The sequence below is a fragment of the Epinephelus fuscoguttatus genome, linkage group LG1 (genome assembly GCF_011397635.1).
Source record: "Epinephelus fuscoguttatus linkage group LG1, E.fuscoguttatus.final_Chr_v1".
In the NCBI taxonomy this organism is placed as follows: Eukaryota; Metazoa; Chordata; class Actinopteri; order Perciformes; family Serranidae; genus Epinephelus; species Epinephelus fuscoguttatus.
In genome coordinates this window covers 4328927-4356454 of record NC_064752.1, presented here as the reverse complement: position 1 = coordinate 4356454, position 27528 = coordinate 4328927, and the positions used below count along the sequence as shown (strand labels likewise).

Genomic DNA, 27528 nt, shown 5'->3' with positions numbered 1-27528 from the left:
GACATTAAAGATATCTATCTGTCTACATTTTTTTTTTTAAATTTGTAATTTTCACTCACCGTCAGTTGTCCAGCAACTCCAAAGTCGGCCAGTTTGGCCTGGCCCTCTGTATTCAGCAATATGTTCCCTGCTTTGATGTCTCTGTGGATTTTTCTCATGAAGTGAAGATACTCAAGACCCTTCAGGGTGGACTGCAGGATGGTCGCTATCTCCTCTTCTGTTAGCTACAACACACACACACACACACACACACACACACACACACACACACAGAAGGAGGGAGAAAGATACATCAAAGTGTCATTAATATGTGCTAAAAGTATAATAAGTGCTACAAATCAAAATCATGAAAAATGCATTACAGTTGAGATTCTACCTCCCTCTTTTTTTCATGCAGACACATAAACACACACGTCAGTATAATAACATTTACTTACACGCATACTCTCTATGCTCTAAATAAACTATGCGCGTATCAGTGTGTCTGTGTTTTTGAGTGTCACATTACCGTCTTGTTGCGTATTCGGATGATATCAGAAACTGATCCGGCTCCACAGTATTCCATAACAATCCACAGGTCACTGTTTTTGAAGTAGCTGCCGTAGTATCGCACCACATGAGGACTGAACACACAGAGATAAAACTAAGCATGATAAATACTGGTGTTTCATATTGTACAAGACTGTAGTCAGTTTTTAATAATTTCAGCCTGATTAAAATGTGTAAAAAATTGTGTTAGTTAACAGCAGAGTTCATCCAGCCTCCCATTGTGCTGTCATCAATAGGATCCTGTCTATATTGAGTCTGAATTAGTTGAAACTGAATCAGTATTCTTGGTGTGGCGACTGCACAACATGGGCTCGAAACAGATTTTGTTAAAGGATAGGTTCACAATATCTCAAGTTTGTCTTACAACAACAGCCAGTTTCTAACTTGGTCGTGTGATTTCGTGAGATTGTGGATTTTGTTCTCAGTCACATACATTGCCAGCACATCAGGAAGGGATCTCTTGATGTTCAATATGGGTAACTGACAGACTGAGAAAATATGAACCTTTCTTTTGATATAAAAAATAATCTTACATCAGTCACTTTTCATTTTAACACAGATCTGAATGTGTGTATTTGCAGCACACGGCATACTAGCTAAAGGTTCTCCAAACAATAAAATGAGGCACACTGGGTGTTGGAAGCTTCAGTTTTACTCTGAAATCACCATCAGGGGGAGGTCAATGTTTCGGGAAATAGTGTACCATAAACACCAGCTAAGTTACTGGCATCACAGACCTACATGTAGGTGATATGCCAAACAGAACATCAGACAGCTGAGCATGATGTACACAAATGAAGCTGTATTTACAGTAAGACCGAAATCTTAAAAACACCAAATAATCTGTCAAAACAGTCTCTGCTGCAGCATCACATTGTACAGAGGGAAAACCTAAAAACAAATTCAATCACTGTGATTTCTTGGTACAACTACAGACACACTTTTGCAGTGTTCCCCCTAAAAGTTTTTCTGACAACAGTCTGAAGGAGTGTTCACTTATGGGAACCCCCCCAACAAAACCAGTTATGTCGTGTCATGTTATGTCATGTCGGATTCTTTTTTCCACTGAAGCTGAAAATACTTTAAGTCACTTTGAACAACAGCTTCTGTCAGATGACAGTAACGACTGTAAAGTGTTAATGATAACACAATTTAAATACAATACCAAGACTTCACAGCTCTTTCACATCTTATATTTACATGTTTTATAAACTCTGAGATTATCTACATTTCAACAGAGGTGGCCCACCTCTGCAAATTATGAGTGTGCCCACGTGAACAGGAAAGATTTGTGTCACAGCGGTGATGCTTTTAATGGCTTTCTCTAAATTCAGTCAGAACACGTGTTTCCACGTGAGCCCACACATACCTGTTGCACTGCTGCATGATGGAGATTTCCTTGATGATCTCCTGAAGATCTGACTCCACTGGAACTTGTTTGATGGCTACGATCTCCCCCGTCTCTTTATGATGGGCTTTAAACACACAGCCATACGACCTGCAGAGACACAAAGGGAGAGTTCACATGTTGTGTTTGTTGTTTCTGTCACCTGTGGAGAACTAACTAAACAACAGAATCAACTTGAAGTAAAACTGTTTTGGCAGGCAGCAGGGGTCAGCACCTGAATCTCAATGATATCAATTAGGCCCAATCCCATTTCTACCCCTTAAATCTTCCATATGGTATTGAGTGTCCTCGTTTGCGAGATAACCCTTGATGAGGGAAGTGAGAAATAGTAGGGTAGAGATCTTTCCCTAAGAAATGAGACACCACATCATGCAAATCGGCGTGGTCAACGTGCAGGCATATGTCATGCGTAGTAGCGACGCAAGATACCAGTAGTCATTCAGGTTTGAAAATGCCGGCTCCAGTGCTTGTGTTGTGGCGTGTGCTATGGTTATTCATCTCCGTCTGATGAATCAACGGAGAAGAAATGGTAAGTCGATTTGTTTATATATTTTGATGCTGTGTTCAACCGAGTTGCTGATGAGTTTACGCTAGTCCAACCATCTGTTTGTATAGCCTACATTCCAATCATACAGTAACAAATTGTTTTCCAAAACTTCTGGGAAAAAGTTCTGGGAAATTTCATCTTCCACTTCGTTGAAAGTGTTGGTCGGGGCTTTCTTGGAATCTAGGGCTGGTTTTAAGCGTTGGAAATCACTTCCACTACCTCAATTCTGTTTTGGGGCACCACTAGCATAAACGTGAATGCGCACAACCAAGTGCAAGTGGGTATTTCTAGAGGAAGTGTGGTATTGGGACAGGCCCTTAGTATTCTCTATAACTCCAACTTAAACGCAGCACAAATCCAGTTTTTCTAGATTCCTATTTCCAATCATCAAATTAAACCCTGGTCCTGCACCTCAAGGCTATAACAATTATTAAAGTCCAGGTGAAGTTCAGGATTTTTGGGAGTGCCTGAGATCATGGCTTGACGACGCACTGGAGCCTTTCTTTAACCTCCCCACTACTAAGTATAAGTTCATTAACACGTTTAGATATAAAAGAACAGAGAAAACGTAAAACACACAGTTTACATGTGCAGATGAGGTAAAAACCCAGAGAGACAAAACACTACAGACACTGTGTCACTGGCTGCTGACCTTAGAGCACATAGCATCTGTGTTGTTTCTTAGACCACATGTGGGTGAGTGGTAAGTTAGCTACGTTCAACAAGCTCCCTGAGCTCTTTCCGTCCAATAATTCCAAGAATAAAAACTCTGTTAAACGCCACAATCATTCAAACATAATCAAAACAGCCGTCACTAACACACCTTTCAGTCTTTTAGCAGCCACCCTGCTCATTGCTGTGGGTGTGTGCTGTGTGATAATGTTAGCTGCTGAACGAGAGATTGTTGCTGCGCTGTAACTCACTCTTCGGCTCGGGGAGTGTGTGCAAAGACATATACGTGTGTGTGTATGTGTATTTGTGCTGCTGGGTTAGCTGCTAACAAAAGTCTGTCGCTTTGCAGCAGCTCAATCTTTGGTTCAGCTCCTTCAGCGGACCCATACCCCGGTGTCTCAGAGCAGAATACTATTATTATCACTACATATTTATTTTTGCTTTACCCAGACTTTAAATGTTAAAGTTCCCTGCAAATTTTGCCATCTCTCCACACCACTGTGTTCACACAAACACTTCCAATTATAGATATTTTCTCTCCTGCATGACTTACACTAAATTTTACTGCATTTCACATGATTGAAAATGATGACTAAAACCAGTAAACCGTATTGACTTGAATAAAGATGGTATCTTTCTCTGGAAATGACATTTGAAAAAGACGTGTGAGTTGTTTTGCGTTTGAGGAGGCGACATCTGTACTGACTGTCTCTGTCTGCGGGCTCACACTCACTGCTTACTGCCACAATACTCTACATATATACTATACTAGACATGCACTCACATACCCATTCTTTTCTATATCTAAACTATTTACACTGCATAAATCTGACCTATAGTGTATACACTGTATTCATATCCTACCTCTAGCTATTTATTCTGTATATATTATCACACTTAAACCTGCACTATGTATTTGCCTGCTACAACTGCTGCACGTTACTAATGTTCATACCGTATGGTAGAGTATTTATATTGATCCATTTCTGATTATATTATATTCTATATATCACTGTTAACTCTGTATATTACTGTTTTTTGCACTTCTGGTTAAATACTAAAATGCGTTTTATTGTCTCAGTACCTGCACTGCATTGAAAGTTACATCTGATCTCAACGGCAAATATTCTTTTGGACTGGAAAAAGGGCCGTCAAGTTTCTGTAAGTCTTTTGACAGTGTGTCTGTGACAGTGTTTAATCACTCCAGTTTAACCTGCTGGTGTTTCTGACGGCTCGTGCAGCATGTTTCAAAGAAACTGAAAAACATGACCAGTAACTGCATATAAAAGTAATTAGATACTAGGGGAAACAACTTTTGTGTTACTTTAAAATATCTGCTTCAATTTCGTCTTCTGATTCTGACTCAGTTCTCTTATTAATACACACAGAGATCTGTCATTTTAGTGTTGGGACAACTTTTATCTTTGACTGTCTCCATTATCACTATGACGAAAGGTAAATAGTGGAACAATAAAACATGACATGTCTTGCTTGGCGTATTTATTGTAGCCTCTACGGGTCTCCAACTCAACACAAGTCAGGTTTTGCTCTTTTGGCAGAGTTAAATGAAATACCTGTTTCTCAGACATTAGACAATTATTTCTTATTGTGACAGACCTAATGAACATAGGGATAAAAGGTATTTATTTCCATCACTATGGGTGACGTTAGATCATAAGTGGGAAAAATTCCAGGGAATAGGCTCCGTTAGTCTGCTATGACCAAAACAAAAGTAACGAGCCCATTTAAATTTCAGTAATTGTAATTAACATTACTAGTTACAGCCAAAAGTAGTGTAATTACTGTTGTTTTATGCTGCTGTAATTCAAGTATTTCATGTCTTACAAAACTTCCAATGATGAGAACTTCCTGTTAGTGTATCAGGAAAACTTTCCCAGCAGGACTCATCTCAAGGAGTTTGATATCTTTCTAGACATAGGTGTTTGAAAAAACTGTCCTAGAATAAGATACTTTACAACATTAGAAATATAACAGACTGTGATGATCCAATACTGAGAATATTTATTGATGCCTACAAAAATGTTTCAAATAAGAGTGTTATCTCTAAACTTTATGAAAGTCTTACGACAATAAAACTCCACACTACAGAATACTTCATCTAAAATGGGAAAGAAAAGGTAACTTTTCAATATCAAATGAGAACTGGCTGAATATGTGCAAATTTCAGTGGAAATGCAATAACTCTCATGTGTGGTGTGAGTTTGGGTGGAAATGTTTAATTCGTTTTTCTATCTCACTGAAGCAGAGAGCACATTTTGCTGGAGGGGACGTCAAATGCTGGAGACAGTGTGGGTTTCAGGAAGCCAATCACTGGCATGTATTCTGGGAGAGTCCAGTTATTAGGCCTTTCTGGACAGAATTTCATAAAGCACTGATCTGCTTCTGCAATTTTCCACCTTATTTTTAGGATGTTTTGATTTTAAAGCAAAGTGTTTTGACAAATACACATTTGGCATTTTGACATCTGCTTGCAAGAGAGCCCTCACAAGGCGCTGGTTGCTTCCTGAACGCCCCACAATAGAGGAGAGGATAAATATTGTTTATGATATTTATGTTATGAAAAAGGTAACTCTTCTCTTCATCCTCAGAAAAATGCGTCCTTTAAATTCTGGGCCAAGTGGATGAAATACGCAAGACCCTTATGGCCTGATTTTGTGGAGATATCAAACAAAAGACCTTGTGCTGTTTAGTCTAGCAAACCTCACTGACTGCTATCTTGTTTTTTCCCCTCAAGTCTCCCTGACATATACTTCATGGTGCTTATATGTTTACTTTATCTCTCCCAAGATGTACAAGGTTTTTACATTTTGAAAAAATCTACAGCGGGGGAAATTATTCTGTTTATCATGATTTATGTGTATAAGATACTTTCTAAAGAAGTTGTGTTATGCTCGGCTTTCTAAGCATGAGGAACTATTAGCTATCAGTTGTCAACATCTGTCACTTTCAGCGTCCTCTCCTGTGGCTGCTCTGGACTGTTCTCTCATTATTGTCACGCATCTTTTGAGTTTGTTCTCACCCGCCCAAATAAAACTGAAAAAATGCTAAAGGCTTCCAGGAAACAACTTTAACCATAACTGGTGTGAATATCTCCGTGTCATTAACACCAGCGTGGCTGATGACTGGCTGATGTTGCAAAAAGGAGGAGTGACATCCACTGAGGGGTCATAAAGTGGTGCTCGCTGTTGAAAAACGAGAGCATCAGCAGTGACACACACACATAGTTGTGGCGTCAATCAGCCGCTCTGAACAGGAAGTGCGTTGAGAAACAGGATATGAAGAGGCAATGTTTATGTTGATGAGCACCAGACAAAGGAGGAGCTGAATGGCTAACAGAGAAGAAACGAGGCAGAGAGGGGACAGATAGAGACAGAGAAGAAATGTGTAAATACAAGAGGTCCCCCGTCATCTGACTGACTCCACTGACTATACACTGACTCACCCTTCACCCAGCTTCTCCAGGACATCAAACACTTCCTCCGGCTGCTTGGTGAGGCTGTCCTCACTCAGCTTCTTCAACTGTCTGTAACAACAGAGACACAGACAGACATGTTGGTGGTGGAGAAAGGGACAAGAAAGGAAGGGAGATTAAACAGGAAACTGAAAGTTTTTAATGTGAATATTTCAGGGTGGGGCTGCAACTAACCATTATTTTCATAATGGATTCATCAGCCAACAATTGTTGTTTTGACTGACTAAGAATAAAAAACCCAAAGATGATCAGTTTACAATATTTAAAAACAGAGAAAACTAGTAACTCCTCACATCTGGGAACATAGAACTAGAATATATTTTTCATTTTTCTAAAGAAAAGAATAAGAGATTATTAATCCCAAAGAGTTTTGAATTTGTTCACTCTATTGTTACATTACATACACACACAGGCCTGAAAAACATGCGTTAAATGTAAAGATTCTTGCTTCATACATGACAGTTGATCAATTTTCGGTCTGGCTGACTAATTGTTTCAGTTTCAGATTCAACAGGTGTTTCAGCTTGAACGGATGACACAAATTTGATTTGATTTGTACTCTGCTTCAAAAATGGCCTACATGAATAACCAATGATCAACACAGTTTCAGTTTTCTGTCAGAAAAATGAATCCAGTGCAACAACTTATGAACTGTTTGAGCTGTATTTGAGCTACACTGATAACTCCCTTGTTAACTAATTGCCTCCAAGAACACTGCGATCATCTCTTGCTGGTTTATTGGAGGTTCCCAGCAACTCTGGAATCTCCTGGAATGTTTCTGGTCCTTGCATTGTTGCACCTTCATCCCATTTATCCACCCCTGACAGTTTCATCTCTCCCAACTTAACTTATTGTAATTTAATTAAATTTAGACTTTTACTGTGATGACTTTTATGGGCAATGCAGCACGTTATAACTTCACATATCATATACACTCTGCCAGTGATTCATGGACTTGCATTGTTTCGTCTATTCACTATCCATAGCCTCTCGATCAACTATTTTGCACTGTATCACATTGCACTGTACATATTGGTTTTTCGTTCTGAATTATTGTCTATCTGTTTGTTATTTGTTTTACATACAAAAAAACAGCTGGAAGAAGATCAGGGATGCAGCCTTTGTCAGTTACACCCCAAAGCTGTGGAACACACTACCTATAGATATCAGGGAATCTGGCTTGCTAAATATATATATACATATATATAAAAAGCTAAAAACGAATACTGTTCACTTTAGGCTTTAACTAGTCTGAGTGGGCGGAAGTTCGCTGCGTAGATCAGCCTCTCATTGGGCGTAACGAGCCACCTGCTGAAGTCCTGGCCTACCACCTCCTCCAATCTTAAAGTGAGAGTCGGCGCAGCCAGACCTTTCTTTTCTTGAGAAAGGTCTGGTGAGCAAGACTAGTCTTTAACTCGCTCTGATGCTCTTTTTTTTTTTTTTTTTACACTTTTACTTCATATTTACACTTCACACTGCTGCAACTCTATATTCATTAACTCATTATTCATAGAGTTCATGCTCTGAATGCCGATTGATAAATCAGTCATAAGTTAGACTGAATTTCAGACACAATTAAACAGTAAAAACTGAAATATTCAGCACTCGATAAAAACTTACAAGTCAAACAGTAAAAAAGCTTGAAATTAAAGGAATATTTCATCCCACTAAATGACCATTTGTATGTCAGTTAGTCATGCAACTTCCCTTGAGTTTGTCAAGAAAACCATTTACAACACAAACCACTTAACACTAGTAAAACTCTACCAAAACATCAGTTTTTAAACTCTCACACAACTCGTGCAATATAATCTAAGTCTCATTTATCCAGTTGTATGCTCAGTGCTTCTCACACACCTGCATTTTTACTAAAACGTTACTTATTTAAAACTGAACTAAGAGTTCAACTTATTTGTGTGAAAGTGTGTAAACTGATGTTTTGCTATAATTTTACTGTTGTTAAAGTGGTCCATAGTCAATCAATACATCAATATGTTGGCAGTTTTCTATGGAGGTATGCGAGAAAAACAGTTCTCTTCACAAATTCAAGATAACACAGCATGACTGACTGATATACAATTGGTCATTTGTGGTCAAGTACTCCTTTCAAGGATTTAAACAGTTGGTACCACCAAAAGAGTCTTCATGTGTACAATCAGCATGTTCCAACTTAATAAATAAAACCAGGCAGGACATTTAATTCAGCCTCCTCCTGGGTGAAACCGTCCACCTTTGCTCTCTCCTGGAATGTGAGCAGAGAAACAAAACTCCTCTAGATGTTTGATAAAGTGAAGACAAGATAAAAATAGTCTCAGCATACAAACAAAAATAGATCCAAACACGCCCTAGATTCAGCTCGTGACGAGCAATTCTCAGGATGACTACAGGAAGACAGAAGGAAAGCTCTAATCAAAAATCAGAGACAAACTGCTGCTCCACTCTCACAGTCCTGGTAGCTTGTATTAAAATGCTTTTGAATTTATCTGTTGGTGCTTCTTGTATGCACTGCATATAGTGTTTCATCCAACCTCCCAATGATACATGTTTCTCAGATGAATCAACAAAAAGATTGTGCGATACAAGTATTTTAATCTCCTATCTTTTTTTACATGTACTGTTTCAGATATTTCAACCTTTGTTCGGCAGTAGCTGGTGGGTCAGACTCAAACCAGGGAAGATGTGATTAGCTACCAGGATGCCACATCAGTCTCACTTTTAAATGTGCATGGAAACATCCTTAAAAACTGCATTTAATAGGGCAGCTTGATTTAAAAGTCCAGAGTCATTCTGGAAAAAAACTTCCCCAATCAAAAGTTAGCCTGTGTGCCGACTCTGAACTGTCAAATTTCTATATGATGATAAAAAGAAAAATGTATTGTCACATCACTGTGTTGATAGCAAATTGATATATCTCAGCTTTATCTGAAGATGAATCAGACATTTCAAAGCATTTACATAGTGATGCACCGATCAATAGGCTGAAAATCAGGATCTGTGTTTTTCTGTTGTGTCACATCAATCTTGCACAGGATAAAAAGACAATTTCCAGACTAATGGCAATAAACATAAATCAGCGAGCAGGTACAAGAAGAATACAACTGTTGTGTGACGAGATGGCCTGTAGCAGCCATTGTCCCACTGTCCCTTTTTCTTGCAGAAAACGTATGTGGGTCAAATGAACATCTTCCCTGTGACGCCTTCTGAACAAAAGGATGCAGTAAACTCACCATCATTGTGTCAGAGGACCCTATTGTTAATGTTACTGTAGTTAATGTTATCTTTAGGCAGCCAGTGGCCGCAATTAACAACTGACACAGGCTGCATGTAGTTAAACTATGATGTGTTCAAGCTCTATTCAGTAACAATAAGACTTGAGCAAAGGTAAGTTATGACACGTGATTTGATCGTGTGAAGGAGAAATTTGTTGATGTTTTTACAGCAATATATAATTTAAAATGTTTTTTTATGTGAAATGTTATATTCAAGGTTGTTTCATACATCTGTTCAATTGAGTTTGTGCTCATTTAAAAGTATCCATTCGTTTAAAGGTTCAGTTATTTTTTTAGTGTGGATTTCTTTGTTTCCCTGACACAAACGGGGGTTTTACATATCAACAAAAACACAGTAAACAACAATATGAAAACACTGGTATTGGTATCAGCCCAGAATTTCAAAATCAGTGCATCCCTAAATTTGTACAAGCAACGTCTTTGTCTCAGGGTACACACAAATTAATATGAGGTTAAGATCTGATCTGAGTCAGTGTTGCACTGAGAATGATCTTCATGTTGAAACTACAGTAGCATTAAAGTGGGAGTGGCAGCTCACGGTTGAGCAAATAAACTATGATCAATTTACTGTTGAGTAATAAAAAGAAAAGACAGCTGGGAGCTGTTACAACTAACTGTCTGTCTGATTCTGAGGCTTCAGCCCTAAAGCACAGAGGTTAAAGGATTAATCTCCAATTTAGCATTGCACTTCTGTAACACTGTCGGACGCACGACAGACAGTAAAAAGAAAAACATAAATACTGTCTGTTTTTATTCCATCCATTTTTCTTCTTTGTTAAAATCTGGCGCCTACATTACCCACAATGCAGAGACCTGTAAACAGACATTGATGTGTACAGGTGGTGGAGTTCCCCTTTACAGCACATTGATAAAATGTCATATCAATATTGGGGGAAATTCTTCTCTATTTCATTTTGTAAATGGGCATTATCTGAGATGATTGCTGTTTCTGTGAAATCAAATGCCTGAGGAAATAAAAAGTTGAATTAAAAACTTGAATTTATTTGCTATGACACTAAGACATCACAGATGCACAAGAGAAAGGTACAAGCTGCATTTTCAATAATCTCTGAAACGCAACTGTCATTAAACTGCAACCAGTCTCTCTGTTTGTTAAGTTCTCAGTTGAAAACAGACCTGTGTGTCAATAAGCCTGAGACTTTCTCCAAAGATTCAGGGCCAGATTTTATTCTCTGCCCAGCGCAGCCATATGCCAAACTTTATCGACTTCAAGCCACAAACCACAGAAGAAATACAGAGCGGAGCATTGAAATGCTAATCCACCGTAGCAGCCCATAATCTGCATTTCAAGTGGACTCTGTGAACTCCTACAGCAGTGTGTGTTTCTGCTGCGGCTCAAAGCACTGGACGCACCAAATGTTTACATTACTATATTTAAAGATTTCCCTCCGCTCTCTTTTTCTTGCTTCTTTTTCAAGAAGGTCTTTTTTTACATCTGTTAAATTTCAACTGATCTGACTCTACATTCAGTAATTGTTGTTTATAATATCCTTCTTCCATGAAACGTGGATCAGTTACTTAGAAACTTTAAAATAAAAGCAGCTCTCTGAATGTTCGGATAAAAACCTTTCATTGTTGACATGAAACTGTAAAGTTAATCAATCAAAATCATAAAAATATTGAAAGAAATATTGAACCAAATGTCCTCAGAAAAACAGAAAATAACATTTCCATTTTAAAAAATCTTAATTGAATGATAATTTAAGTAAAACATCTTAGGTGCAAGAGGCTCAAATATTACACTAAAAGGTGTTGAAGTATTAGCACAAATTGAGACTTTAAAGACCAGCCTGAGGAACAGCTACGACTCTTTTTCGACACTTTTCCCTTCAATTTACCTTTAACCTAAACAGTTTGAATGCGCTGTAAATTAGGTACCGAATGCCTAAAAACACCTTTGAATAATCACAAGTTAATAATTATTTGAGTCATAAAGTAAATAAAACAAAATACTGCAATCATTCAGAATTGCTGCTCTTTCTCTCAGCTAATGAACTGCTTAAAAATTTTAAACATAAGTAAAACACAGGGTGCTTAAAAAACAATACCGGACATTAAGGAAACAGTGGATGAATGAGTGGACATGATAAACAAGAGACACAGTGTGTTTTACCGACATCCTCCTGATAACTGGACAGAATAGGAACTCCTCAGTTCCCTCTGTCAAACACACACCGACCAAACTGAGCCAACAAACAAGTTTCTAAACTAAACAATAAACTGAAAGAGCATCTGGTTTAATGACCTTCTTCTCACGTCCAGTTAAAGGCATTATGAGAGCATCTAATACTGTGATTGAGGACGTGTTCTAGCTTGGGCAGCTTCAACATATTTGATTTATTTTGCACATATGTTTAGTAGGGATGCACTATAATATCAGCAAGTCATCGGTGTCGGCCAATATTGGCTTTAAAAATAACTATCAGGATCGTCCAACAAGCTTTTCTTATTTTGCACAATGAATGAATATCACATACACTGAAATGCATCGTATTTTATGTCTCTTATGTCTCTATCTTATGTCTTTCATGCATATATAATATGATGGTAATTCTACTACAGAAGAGACTTGATGATCACTAAGATTAGGTGGGGAAAATATTGATATCGGTATCTGTTATCGACCACATAAGTTGTTAAATCAGCACATCGGATGTCAGCAAAAAATCCAATATCATGCATCCCTAATATTTAATGAGTGACTCCACTGTTAAAGCAGCTGCCTTCTAACTGAATTGATCATGAGAAGAGATACTTGAGATCTTTCCCCATTGGCTAAATGATGTCCTGAGGGGAGATTTAACATGTTCATTATCGACTGACCTGCCAATTATTTTTTTGATAACAGGTAATTGGGGTTTTATTCTGTTACATGTCCTAAAATAATACCAATTACAAATTCTCAGCACCAAAAAGCTTCTTTTGTCTAATCAGTATTTTAAAATCTCATCAACATAGACCTGAATATGTACTTTACTATTATATGTGAGGGAATAACATCAGGTCTCCACATTTCAGAAGCTGCAATCAGCATTTTGGCTTTAACGATTAATCCATTATGAGAATTAACTCTCTGCTAATGGACTTATCAGTTAATTGACTAATTGTTTCAGCGCTAACCATAATTATTAGTTATTGTTGAGAAAACCTCAAGAATTAAGACTTCAAAACAAACACCTGACAGGATTTTTTAGTCAATTTACCGAATTTACACTCTTGCATTAGATACTTCCAAATATGAATCAGGTTGTTTGCTCAGCTCACTACATATGTCAACACACACGGGGAGTGGTGGTGCACAGACATGACAACTAAGTGAGTCACAAACTGACACACACTGTGCAGTGATGATTTAGTCCCACATACATTATGTACATACACTACATCTGATTCAGTTTAGCCGTTTCTTGTTTTTAAACCAAAGTATCTGGCCTAATTTTCCTGCCACAAAATGTGCTGCGGTCCCTGACGCCTCACACGCTTGTCTCCATGGAAACCACCTGACAACCCAAGGCTGTGAAACCCAGAAGCTTTGAACCCAACACACACACCTGATGAACACTGGATGAATTACTGCACCTCAATCTGCTCTGAGCTGAGTTTGTTAAACCTACAGAGATTAAAGCAGCTAAAGTCGAGATCTGCAAATAGAGTTAAGGCATTAAACTGGATCAGCAGGCTTTGATAGTGATAACACAGGGATTTGACACAACAGATCAGGACTGATGCTGCTGATTCAATAAGAGGTGGACTAATGAATAACAGGTTTTAATGTATTTATACTGATTTCTGGAGACACAGAAGAAGAGATTAGACCAGATATCTTAGCACACACATACACACACATTTGTTAACTCCAATGAAACAAAATCTTCTGATCCTTCTGAGGAGCTGCCATACAGTGATACTGAAATAAAATGCCTTGTATTTACAGGACAGGAAGACTCATGAGAATTTGTGGTAAAGTCAACCAAGAACCACTCGAGGTAAATTAAAGTTGAAGATGTTCTCAGTTCATGTTTCAGTTTCTAAATTAATTTTTCAGCAGCCAACCTGTTTTCTTTGTGATATAACATCATTTTCAATACTGGAAAAAGTATTCAGATATACTTCTTATGTAAAAGTAGCATTACTACAATATAAAAATATACTAGGAAAAAGTCCTGCATTTATACCGAAGTAATAAAGTAGAAAAAGTATTTGCATCAAAATATAATTAAAGTACCAAAAGTTAAAGCACTTATTGTGTCACTGGATTATCATTATTGATGCATTAATGTGTTCATCACTTTAATGCTGCAGCAGGAAAAGGTGGAGCTCATTTTAATTACTTCACCCTACTGTGTGGCTTCATCCACAACCACACAACATATTTATTCATGTATTAATATTCTGCAAGGTAACTAAAGTTTTCAAATGAATGTAGTTGCCTCTGAAACGTGGTGGTGTATAAATAAAGTGGCATAACATAGAAATATTAAAGTAAAGTACAAATGCGTTAAAACTGTGCTTAGTTACTTGAGTAAATGTATTTAGTTACCTCTGGCCACTGATGTTATTTAATGTCACTCACACGCTCCGTGAAGTTTTTATGACTTGGTGTTATTTCCATGCCAGCAGCAGCTAACCTGACCAGCAGCTGCAGCAGACTGGACTGATAAAATCAATGACTGATGATCAATGTGTTTTCATTATTAGCATAACGTTACCTGCGAGGGTTATTCCTCATCTGTACTTTGTCCTTGTTCTCCATGTCGTCCTCTCCGGAGCTCTCACGGTCCTCCCAGTCGTGTCTGTGGCTAAAAACTTGAAGCTTGTTTCAAACACTCGATGCTAACTAGCAGTAACAGTTCAGTCTGCTAGCAGCGAGCTAACTGGCTAACAGCTAGCAGAGCAGCTAGCGGAGCAGCTAGCCCGTCCTGTGTTACAGCAGCGTCCCGTGTTACCGCCGCCCGTTAGCCGCTGAAAACACTACGTCCGTTAATCATTTTGTAAAACGATGTTCACACAGCGTACACACTTCACACAGCTGCCGTATCCTCGTCTTGGAGTTCATCCTCCTCCCGTGTCGAGACAACTTTGGACTTGTTTGACAAACCGCTCAGAGCCGCTGTGACATCCAGTTTGAAAACACCAGGAAGTGCTGAGAGCAGAGGAAGGCGGTCCAGACAAAGACTGCAGTACCTGGCGACAACAGCAGGGGGCGCCAGAGATGCACTGATGATACAAGGAAATACCTTTATACAGTCTATGGGAAATACATCAGACCGGGGCTCCTAACCTTTGACCTTAAAACCTCCTGAGACCCGAGGTCCTGGTGGGTATACATTTTTTATTTCTCCAAGCTATTTTGGATTAGCAGGACCCGATTCAACCAGTTTGTTCACACTTCTCGTCATAATTAATTGCACACTTTTACTCGTGCAATTTTGATGTTTTTATTTTCTGTATATTTCTCTGGTATGTACTAAATTTTAGTGCTACTTATTTTTGTATATATTTTGTATTTCTATATTCTCATATATTCTATTTCGATCCGTTGTTGTCATCTTGTGTTTCCATATATATTACTGTCCACATACTGTTTGATTACTTGCTGCTGTGACACACAAATTTCCCAGTTTGGGATTATTTAAAAAATCTAAGTATCGTCTTTGAACAGAAGGTATTTTAAAAAAAAGAAAAAAAAAGAAAAAAAAGAAGAATTCTGTCCTCATGGGTACAATGGGTCTATTTTTATTGAATTGAATAAACTTTATTTCGTACATTTAAAAAATAATAAAACACTATGCATATGTAAAATAATAATAAAATAATAGCGAACATATATAGCAGATTTTCAATAAGCAACATAACATTTAATGTCTGAAAAGGAATACGAAGAAGCCAACTGCATATCTATTCTAAACCATCAATACACAATTAATCTCATAAACCAACTCTCTGCTCCACAGCATCCATCCCAACTAAACCACTCTGTTCATGCTCTTCATATGTAAGTGTAATTGACACTACCCAAAAAAGAACAGTGTTAAAAGAGGTTAATTATTTGTAGCAGAGTAGTTTTTTACAGTTATTGCTACTTTACTTGAGTAAAAGTTTTGAGTATTTCTGTCAAGTTTGGACATGAGGGACTTCCTGAAGTTGGTTTGGTGACATCCAGTGACACATATTGTGTCATTTCCTGTTAGTTTTAAATATTAAAGTACATTGGTTTATTGCATACTAACTATTTGAGAGTGTTGTGTCCAAATTCCACACATTTTAATATACTAAAACTAGAATAACACAGGAAGTTAATACCCCCCTCTCTAGCTTTATCTTTCAAACTCTGACACCAAGAATATAAAAACATTTCTTATAAACTTGCACTTTGAAATGTACATGTATATTAGTGTATGTTAACAGAAAAATATGATTTATATGAGCAGAGATTTTCTGGTTATGATGTTTTTAATGTTATAAATCAGTATATGGTCAATTCTTTATACTGTTGGCGTGCTTTATAGAATTTGGGACGCAGTCCTTTCTTGAATATTGTCAGTACTGCACAGCCTGTATGTCTCTACTCCTCTCCCAACCAAAAACTATTTTCAATTTCAACAGATGTGAAATATGCTGATTTGATGTAACACTAATATTTGACACTGTTAAACAGCAGATTAAAGTTTGATAATAAGTAATCAGAGATACCTGACAGACACTTTAGTGCTGCACTACTGTTGGATTACACTTCACCAGATAACTTGACACACAGTTCATTATTTAGAAGCTCACTTTTCCACAGCAAAAGACAAAGACAGAGGCTTTACATTAATAGAATATTTTATTTAGAGGAACAAAACAGCACAGCGATGTTCACGTCTAAATCAGTAAATAACATCCGAGGGGGCAAAAAGGAACTTCATCCTTAGACCGGGAATGAATGACGGGGAAGAGGAGCTGGAGGAAGACAACAAGAGACAATAATTAAATACAGAAGGATCAACATTAACATGGTTTATAGAGTCTGTCTACACTGGATCTTTCACTGCATGTGATCTGTTGTCCCTAATGTTTCTGTGAGTACTATGTTTTATAAAAGCTGCTGACACACTCCTGTGAGTCGGCGACAAACTTCTGTATTTCCAATGGTACTTTGTGGTCCTGAAGAAACTATGTTTGATCTCAGTTTAAAATTACAACAATTAAAGGTTATGATAAGCTTTTATTGACCCGCAGAGGAGAGAAATAAGTACAGACAAATAGAGCAAGTAAAATAATAATAATAATAATAATAATAATAATTAGAGGTATGTAAAGCTAATACAAAAAAGAAGTATCATAATTCTTTCCCTTATTTTCTGTCATCTATCTATCTATGTATAGTGTGATGTGAACAGTGTAACATCAACATAATGGGAGTAAAATAATAGTGTGAGATATAAAAGTAAAAGGTGACACACAGTAATATATTATAACATAGAATATAGAGACAGTGATACATATAACAGAATATAGAAATTTGTCCAACAGAAATGCTTCTCAGATGTTATCAAACCCGTGAAGAGACTCACAGTTGGTTTTACTCCCCAGAGGGCCGCACACTCTCAAAGACGCCAGCTTCCCGCATGGCGTTGAACTCTTTGGCGGCATCGTACTGCTTGTAGAAGTCAGCGTAGGCCTGTTTCCTGGGCTCCGTCACTCCGTACTGTGGCAGAAACAAAAGGTGTCCGTTTTATTCGTGATTTAAATCAAAATCTAAAAGAACGGCAACTGTTATCAGAGAAATAAATCTCCAGAGTTGAACTGACACCACACTGAATAGATTAGATAAGATTTAGTTGTTTAATTCTAAATGTCTGCTGAAGTATGAGTTGACTGAGGTGCTGATGTTGTTCCCATCATTGTGTCTATTAGAGGCTGGGTCCACCAAAGCATTATATTTTCCTAATGCTTTATAATGGGAGCATCGTGTACTTGCACTGCGCTAAAAATCACCGGCAGCGTGATGAAGCATTGGCCATGAATTCTGTGCTGAGCGCTGCCATTTGGGCTTTTCCCCCCCTGAGAGCAGAGAGTTCAAAAATGTGTTAAACTTTGGGTAAAAACCCTGCGCTCATTACTGTCACTACGGCCATTCAGAGGAGCAAATACCACAAAGACAAACCACGACATTTTACACGACATGTACAAGCGCTGAGAAATCTGTCAATATTCTGTATTTATACTATGTTTCCTCAAGAATCTAAATAGACCAGCGGCTCTGTCTTCTCTCCCTGCATTCTTCAATGCTCCCCTCATCCAAAGCAAGTTCTCTACTTTGGGCCAACATGTTAACTTCCACGGATATTATGTATAACAACAATCAGACAGAACCAAAGCTTCTCAGCTGAACAAATGCTGCACCTTCAGCACTCTCAAACTCTACAGTCTGACGTTTGCAGCTGGGGAAAAAAACGCTTTGGTGGACACAGGGCCGTAGGTGTCATTTAAAAACAAAAACAAGAAAAAAAATCACAACTGCCTCATTGGAGTTAAAGGGATACTTTGCTCTTTTACAACCAGGTCTGTGTCACCACCGCAGTGTCACCATTTTAACATGGGGGTCTATAAGGATCAACTGGCTTCTGGACCCAGTGGACATTCAAGGAAACACAGTTTTTCTTACTTCTGTGCTGGCTTCATTTTTCAGCTACAGAGGTCGCCGTTCGCACGAAATGCACCACTTTGTGTTGTTGTGATGCATTTTGACTGATTTTGGCTGGCAGACAGGCGGCAGGGAGCTCCGTTAGCTGGCAGTATGGGAGACATCTTAACATGGTTCATCTGCACACACCCACCACATCACAATGACACAGACCTGGTTGAAAATCTGAAAAGTATCCCTTTAAGGTTGTAGCCACGTGGCTGCTGTGTCTCCCACCCTCACCTTGAATGCGGCTGCAGCCACTAAGGACAGAGTGAAGGCAATGGGCAAATGAAACCTCAGACGCTTTCCCAGCAGCCCCCTCATCACAGGCTTTGGCAGAGACATGGTGGATCACCTGCAGGGGAGGAAAAAAGATAAAAACCAAGCTCAACTATTGGAGACAACTGTGCAGTCAATATGACACCATACATATCAAATACAAAATGACAGCAGTCACTGCAAACTGTATTTAAAGAGAGTAAAGGTAGTCAAACCCTTATTTGATTCTCATTCATTTCTATGTGGAACTGTGTGAGACACATTCAGTTTTCAAATAAATGCAAAGGTTATGTGATATTGACCTTAGATAGTATACCAGGTTACAGCAAATTGCTACTTCCTGCCTGCAGTCTGTGGGCAGGTTGGTAGAAATATAAAATAATAAGAAAGATAGGGTCAAAAGTTGTGAATGGCAGTTTTTTTAAGTTTTAGCTCAAACGATACGACAACATCCAGACAATTTCTGAGGCCAATACTGATATCAATATTTGTGAATTTTAAAAATCTCATAATGACATATCAGCTGATAGCTGACATATAGCATATAAACACATTACATGAACAAACAAGTCATGACATGAATATGAGCACACATACTAAGCAGGACATTTTACAATTGAAAAATAAACTTGTAATTTAGCATTTTCTGTACTGCAACTTGTCGTTTCCTCTTGGTAAACATTCACACTGATCGTGACATACCTGCAATAAACTAATATCAGCCTGTCTGATTTATGAGTCTTCCTTAAATACACAACATTTTCTCTTGTACATTAGAAACAAGAAGCCCTGGAAATCAAGCAAATATCAGCCTGGGGTAAATAGTAGATTTAAAAAAAGAACCTATTAATATAAAAGTGAGACATCTTTGAAAGTACCACATCTTGAACACTTGGGTTTTGCAAAACTGAGGTAAAATGTTATGAACAATAGCAGTGTGGTTTACGAAATAACACAATTAACACAAGAAGGATGACTGTGATCCAGAACTGAGCTTATTACGCCTTTAATATGCATCCTGCAGGAGCACACGCTCAGTAACGTTATTCTGAACATACTAAGTTAAGTACGTTGATATATTGTACAATTGATAACACAGGAAAGTCAGCAACATTATAGTTGAAGTGGTGCCTGAATAATGTGTGTGAAGCATGAAGAGACTTCAACCTACAATTCACTTTGCAACCATGTGTGGTTGCAAAGTGAATTGTACACACTGAATAAAAACTAACCAATATTGAGATTCCACTTGTGACAGATGCAGCCTCTCACCCACCTGTCGAACACATGTCAGATATTAAATGGTAATTCAGCCAGATCCTATGACGGCTATTTTTGACGGAGTATAATAATTATCTTTCTCAAACTAAATCCAAAATGGACTGCTGTGGGAGATGATGCAACATCTCAAAATTGTGAAATCAAGATTCACAGAACGTGGATTCTCTGATAACTTAGAATTTATGGCTTTCATTAGAGCTAACCTTTACGTTAACCCCCCATCTTCCTGAATGCAACTAAGTCACATTTAGTAGCCCATCACGGCGAGACAAGCCTTGGGCCTTTGTTTAGTGTTTGTTAATATGTCCATGTGTGTTTTTCTGTTTCATTATTATTTTCTTTTAATATTGTTGTGTGGCTGTTCTGTTAAAAAACAAAAGATATTGTTGGCTGATTCTGATGCAAATACCAACATCTCCAGTTGTTTTCTACAGCAGTTGTGACTGCAGGAGAGACAATAACTGAGATGCAAAATGAACATATAAAACGATGTTAATCCAGACATCACCTCGTTACAGCTTTTATCTGCACTCTGCAATGGTACACACACAGTGGAGTTATGCGTAATCATGAAGTATTGTTTGAATTGGATATAAAACTAAATTCCAGTAGCCAAAACATCACATAATTATGGATACTGAGTTACTGCACTGAAAATAACTGACACTACAGTTTTTCTGTGATATAGCCTGCAGCCAAACAGCACAAAGGTCAATTATCTTCACCCACCTCGAAGTGAATGGGCTTGTTATCAAAAATACTGGCATTAAGGTTAACTTCTTATTTTCTTCTGACATCCAGAGGACAGTGTAACACACACGTCTTCTTAGTGAGCAAATATTAATGATGGTGGACATAATTAATCAGTGTGTCCCCTACAGACAGGTCGCCATCAGACACTGCTGCTAAGTCATGTCAGCACTCAAACTATCGAGTGACCTCTCTGTGTGACAGCAACGTTACTTCCGGGAACATAACTCCTGCATCACGCTGCAGTTTCACACGTTATGTGCGAAAATGATCGAGGACCTTAAGCTGTGTTTAAGCACATATTAACAGAAAATAGAGTCGGTGCAGTGCTAACAGTTGTAGCATGGTTAGGGTCAAATTAGCATGATGTAAATAAATGTTTCCTCCATTCGTTTTCTGAAAGATTATATCCGTAACAAACAATAACTAAACAATACAACTAACATACCACAGATGTAACCTAAATGTATATATTAAATTAAAATGGTGAGCCTACGGTTAGCATGTAGCTAATGTCGGATATCGGCAGCACGATGAGCTAACACTAGCTCGACACAGCTAACTGCTAACCAAAGGAAAGCGGCAAAATTCAGGAACAATGGTTCAACACGGATGTCGTAATTAATATGAAAAGCAATGCGATATAATCTTAAACCAACGCACACATTTAACTAGCTTAATTCAAAAGAATACTCACAGGTTGGACTCACGACCTTCACACAAACCGCTAACAGCTCTTCAGTACCGCAAAAGACACTCTGTACAGTGGCCGCGAAGGGACAAAATTAATGTACCGTGAAACGCGAAGGCAGGGCATGTGAGGTCATGGAAACTGAAGACGAGGCTGCATTCACGTAGTCAAGTTACTGTGCATTAAATAAATGTTCTTGCGATATACATTATCAACATATTTATGGGCGGTGGAAGATGTACTCTGATATTTTAGGCTACTTGAATAAAAGTAGTGATAGATTATTGTAAAAAAAAAATAAAATAAAAAATACTGTGTTACAAAAACCCTGCACTCAAAATCTTATTTAAGTAAAAGTACAAAAGTATTAGCGTAAAATATACTAGAAGTATGAAACATATTTAATATCATATTATGTTATTGGATTACAGTGATGTATACATGGATCACTGTAATGTTGCAGCAGGTGAAGATGGAGCTTATTTTATTTTATATACTGCTGAGTAGCTTGTGATTTCCCCCTGAGCATCATCTAAATCTTTACAGCTTACATGATATTTTGTATTATTGGTCTGCAAAGTAAGTTGTCAGACAGATGTAGTTAAGTAAGACGTACAATATGTACAAATACAGAGCAGCATAAATGGAAATACTCAATTAAAGTTACCCCAAGTACCCCAAAATTGTACTTAAGTGCAGTCTTTAAGTAAATGTACTTTTAAAAAAACCTTTCCACCACTACACTGTCTACACACACATCATTTAGTTGCCCTGTTAAAAATAAAATGCTGCTGTCACCTGTAAACTCAACATGTTGTAATGACAGTTTGGCCACAAGAGGGAGGCAGAGCAACACTGAACTCACATGGGATATATAACCACACAATTTCTGTGTGTGCAACTTTATATATTAAACACGGTATTTTTTTTTCAACTGTGAATGTACTATATGATGAAAGCAGAAAGAAATATTATATGAAACACACAAGTTATAGACCTACAGATTACAAAATGCCATCACTAAAACTTTTATTAGATTATTTTGTCTTCTTTGATCAGCTGAGAGATGGAGAAACAGACACATCACAACACTCAGACCGGCTTTATTAACATGGTTTATTTTACAAAATATTGCAGACTGTGTTCAGTTGATGGGACAAGCTTTGCTACATGTAATGAAAACATAAAACAGTTTAGACCTGAAAAAGTAAAATATGTAAATGTTCGCAGTATCTTGAAACAATGAGAGCGAAGATGAAACTCCACCTGTCCCAAACTTCACCTCCTTCTGTTCCATAAAGTGCATTTAATGAGGTGAAGTATGAACCTCTTTATTCTGACAAAGAAACATCTTATAGATTCATATACAAACTGTACTGATGATGATATTAAAAGGAGAATGCTGCAGGAAAATAACCAATCACAACCAATAACCAATTGTCACACACGAATTTCAGCTTCTCAGGGAACAAATACAGGCAGCTCTGTCCATCTTATCCACAGTGAGTGTTAAAGATTATCTCAATGTTTTGTTTTTAAATATCATGAACCCCAAATATTGCTGTCTCCACCTCAAAGAGCAACATGCTGTTAGTCGAGCTCCAGGGGAAAATCAATCCCACTGACCATCTGAAACATAACAGGTGAACAAAGGTGTTAATTCACTCACACCACAGGTTTTCTGAAAGCTAATCTGAACAAATAACTGGGCAGTGTCGTTTTTAGTCCACATGTCAGTCTAATGTCGGTACACGACTTTGATCAAGACTAAAATATCTAAACAACTATTTGATGTAATGTCATAAAACTGTGTACAGACATTCATGTCCTTCAGAGGATGAGTCCTCCTGACTGCAGTGATCCTCTGATGTTTACTGTAGCTCCACCTGCAGGTTGAAATTTGTGGTTTTGAGTGAAGTATTCTGACAACTATTGAATGGGCTGCCATAAATGCCCCAAGGAACACCACCAGGCTTTGAAGCCAACTTCACAGGGTGGCCAAACTTTGTAATTACAACTTCAGGGTCCCTCACGTGATAGCAGTGGGCCAAAAAGAGTGTTATCCCATAGACTTACATTATCAAAGACAAACTGAGCATTAAAAGCCAAACAAAATAACTTGTTTCACAATCAGGATTTGGTCCATTTGATCCAAAACCATTTCGAAAGTCTAGAAGAGCTGCATGATTATTACACTTGGAAACATGTCGAACTTTTTGGCTTCATGAGGCGCTGAGCAGCTTTCACAGGAATGAATGGGGCCTCACCTCCAACGCTATATCCAGTTCTCTTTATACATCCATGTGCACACATTCATGTTCCCCTCAGGATGAACTGTACCAACCTCTATTGCCATCATCAGGTAGATCTTTAAATTTGTTCAACAGTGTGCTGCAGGGATGTTTTTTCTGTAGGCTGATGCCAAAGTTGGTTCTCTCATCAAAAAGCCAATTAGATTATTACTCAAAATTAGCTCTGTGGTTAACAAAAATCTTCACAAATAAACACTTCTCAGATTTCTGAAGGGTAAATGCAATCGACAGAGGTAAAAAGCTAACATTAGGCTATGAATGAACTACACTATGGTCACATGACTTAACGTCACCACCACAACGTGGCTGTAAAGCCATGTTTGGAGTGTAGTCTCATTTAGCAACCTGTTAGCAACCACCTTTTTAAAGACATTAAATTCCAAATGAGGGAACCAGGAGTCCTTAAATGCTAACACATTTCCAGGTTTTAGGACTCACTCCTGCAGCACTCTATACTTTGCTCTATGGCCAAATACCTGCAGTACATTCCCATCAGCTTCAGCCGTACTTTGTGTTTAGTGCTAATTAGCAAATGTTAGCATGCTGACACGCTAAATAAGATGGTGAACATGTTAAACATTATACCTGCTAAAGATCAGCATGATAGCTCTGTCATTATATGTTAACATGCTAATGTTAGCATTTAGCGCAAAGCAGTGCTGTTCCTAAAAACAGGCTCATGGAGCTGCTAGCATCGCTGCAGAACCATGAGAGATATTTATTATGCATTATTTTTTTTTGCAGTATTTATTGTCAATCACAGCACCATAAAGTGTGCATTCAAAAACATGTCAGACTCTATCTGCTGCACTGTTGTCACTGACACCTTTCATGCTAAATGTGTTAGCACAGCGAGTAGAAGCAGAATACTGGATGAGTCTACAGTTGTTCTGCCTCCACTGACACAATGTATTACTGCTTTAACATAAAAATCAATAATGTTGAAGTAATATTTGACGGTTAGCCTTGTCAGACAGTAAATATTTGTGCTATGGTCCTGGTTCTTAAGTTTTTTTTTCCCATAAAGAATGAAGAATGTCTGACTGACTGACTGAATGTCACTCACTTCTTTGAATGTCAAACACACTCAGACACATCCAATCCAGTTTTTACTGTGGTGCAGATAATCTAAACCTTCACTGCTGATATGTGAGCTATAATGTGACCAAAAAATAGGAGATACATCGATTTGTTATCCCAGTTATCTGTTGTACACAGTGATTTAATCATCTGGGGTTGTAACAGGTGTGTGTCTGTATCATATGCCAGGAGAGTCACAGGTGTGTGTGAGGCTGAAAAACAGCCTGGATGATAACAAGGACAGTGTCATTAAGTTCTGTAACTCATTTCATGTGTGTATGAGCCATGAGAGTGAGACTGTGTGACTCTAACGAGAAACACGGAAACAGTCAGGTTGTTTAGATTAGGAAGATAATTAAAGCAACATATCTCTGCTTCACAATCTGGACTCACACAGACTGTGGTTTGATTTCTGTTGTTTGATTCATTCTTTCTTTCTTTGATCATCGTGCAGACTCCGTCCAACATGAAACAACTGAATGAAACTCAGTTTGGACTCTTGTAGCGTGTCCATTCTTTCCCCCTCGATTGTTTCCTTCCTTCAATGATCAGATAAACAAAGCAGAGGCTGCAGGATGTCGATCAAGGATGAAACTGTTGTCTTGTCCAACCTCTGGTACAAAAATGTGGTAAATGATCCATCAAAAACGATCCAGTCTGCTGGCTGTTACTGTTTCTTTTCCGAAACAATGATCAAAATCAAAATGTCTCTCCAGCTGCGTTTGTCATAGTTGGTCATCCTTCAATTATTCATCAGTTTCAATTTGTTATATACAAGTCTGTTTCATTACCAGTATACACAGTGAAGGGGAAACTGAGCTCCCATTTGTCCACTTGGCATCTCAAACATCCACAAACCACAAGAGAGACTCAATCAGATTCTTTTTCTGAGGCTGAAGAAATTCAAACACCACTTTCAACTTCACCTCATGTAAAAATGTAGATAAATGCACATATAAGTTAAGTTCATATAAGCATCCGTGGTTCCATTCGCTGCACATCATCTGCATCTGTAACCCCACGCTGACAGAAAACATCACTGGACCCTGAAGCTCTGACGCTTGTCACCACGCACCACTTCCTCTTCTTCACTTGACCTCTGTGTTTGTCTGATAACCCCTCCTCATGATCACCATATCTGCTTCACTGTCTGGTTGTTTTAACCCAAATTTAAACTGATCTTGGCATTCTGTTCGAGTCTGTGGATGATACCATGTCTTATCATAAAAGTCTGTACCATGAAGCTGCCAGTATGCTCCAGCACTGCTTATCGGGTAGTTAAGCAGTTTCAGAAACCCCCTCCACACACCCTTCTGACATCATAATTGGGATGGTGGGCTGCATCCAACAATACAACATTCCCACCTGCTTTACACAGTGATTGGTCAGCTGTGTGAAGGTGAGAGAGGAGCCAGGGTTTGAACTTCTCTCTTATGCTCTCTTTTGGCACTCTGACGCAGCTCGTTCTGTCTTGTTAAATATGTACAAATAAAGGCAGCACCATAAATGTCTTCAATGAATGAACGTTTCTTGCATCATGGATCCAGGTTAGTTATGAACATAAAACAATATATCCAGCAAGTGTTTCATGAAGGTGGGGCTGAAGGGTTTTAACATTATGACTGTAAATGTGAGGAAAGGCAGGGTTGTACCACGATGGAGCTGAGGGGTGCTGAGACAAAAAGTACCAAGAAGGCATGTTGGAGAGTGTTGGCAGTGTTGGGTCGTACCACCATGATACTGGAAGCTCCTAAGGCTGAGGGTCGTACCATCACAGAGTTGCAGGGGTGCTGTTAGAAGTCATAGGGTCGTACCATCATGGAGGTGGAGCGCAGGGAGTAGCTGGGGCCTCTGAAGTGGTGCCACTTGATGCCGTTGAGCTTCCTGATGTTATGACCGACGGTGTAGTAAATACCGTTCAGGTTGGAGAAACCACAAGCGTCAAACCACCAACCTGATGGAGAGAGAGAGAGAGAGAGAGAGAGAGAGAGATAGAGATAGAAAACAGTGACAGATGAGTTAAGTCTTTTTATACTTTTAAACAGACAAATTATCCCCCCTCCCTTTGTACCAGAGAATCAAATAAATCTTCACTCCTCAATCTTTAATCATAATGTAACCCAATGCAACCTCTGTCAGCTGTTAGTTGCAGCCACCAGCTTCTTAGATCTAACGCTGACGAGCTCACCTCCTGTCGATTTCAACACAGATTTGATGTTCACGGTGAAGCATTATCAGGCCAACAATAGGGTGCAATGGTGAGGTTGTTTCATCCTTTTGTCTGGACAGTGTATCAGCGAAGACCTCTGTTCATCCCAAACACATTTTCTACTGTCCCCAGGATGACGGGACGGCAATAGTCTCGAGCCCCGTTCTTCTACCTGCGCAAAACTGATCTAACCCAACAGAAAAACATCTGCCACAGCCACTGGTGACTGACATCTTATCTGCAGACTGACGGCAGTCAACAAGGCAAAAATAGGC

At 38.5% G+C, this 27528-nt stretch overlaps 3 protein-coding genes across 3 annotated transcripts in view; all 3 read right to left on the bottom strand.

Moving 5' to 3' along the window:
* Positions 1–15127, bottom strand: part of LOC125887195 (serine/threonine-protein kinase 4-like) — a 48058-nt gene extending 32931 nt beyond the window's left edge. Inside the window, exons 1-5 of the mRNA XM_049573847.1 lie at positions 14690–15127; positions 6640–6720; positions 1919–2047; positions 509–623; positions 60–224 (exon numbers count right to left, since the gene is read on the bottom strand). Coding sequence (XP_049429804.1) covers positions 60–224; positions 509–623; positions 1919–2047; positions 6640–6720; positions 14690–14733 — 534 coding nt within the window. The 5' untranslated portion in view covers positions 14734–15127. The remainder of the gene's footprint in view (positions 1–59; positions 225–508; positions 624–1918; positions 2048–6639; positions 6721–14689) is intronic.
* Positions 15128–16787: 1660 nt separating this feature from the next.
* Positions 16788–21769, bottom strand: LOC125895862 (cytochrome c oxidase subunit 6C-1). The gene is made up of 4 exons (XM_049588028.1): positions 21659–21769; positions 18892–19006; positions 17537–17670; positions 16788–16922 (listed from the first exon to the last, which is right to left on the bottom strand). The coding sequence occupies exons 2-3, from the start codon at positions 18994–18996 to the stop codon at positions 17545–17547; spliced, it is 231 nt and encodes a 76-aa protein (XP_049443985.1). The 5' UTR covers positions 18997–19006; positions 21659–21769; the 3' UTR covers positions 16788–16922; positions 17537–17544.
* Positions 21770–22755: 986 nt separating this feature from the next.
* The window catches only part of angpt4 (angiopoietin 4), a 70900-nt gene continuing 66127 nt past the window's right edge, over positions 22756–27528 (bottom strand). Inside the window, exon 10 of the mRNA XM_049580345.1 lies at positions 22756–26998. Coding sequence (XP_049436302.1) covers positions 26838–26998 — 161 coding nt within the window. The 3' untranslated portion in view covers positions 22756–26837. The remainder of the gene's footprint in view (positions 26999–27528) is intronic.

Coding starts and splice junctions, on each gene's coding strand:
- LOC125895862 (XM_049588028.1), bottom strand. CDS start 18,996: ATGTCTCTGCCAAAGCCTGTGATGAGGGGGCTGCTGGGAAAGCGTCTG. Junction 17,671..18,891: donor TGGCTGCAGCCGCATTCAAG/GTGAGGGTGGGA, acceptor TTTCTGCCACAG/TACGGAGTGACGGAGCCCAG.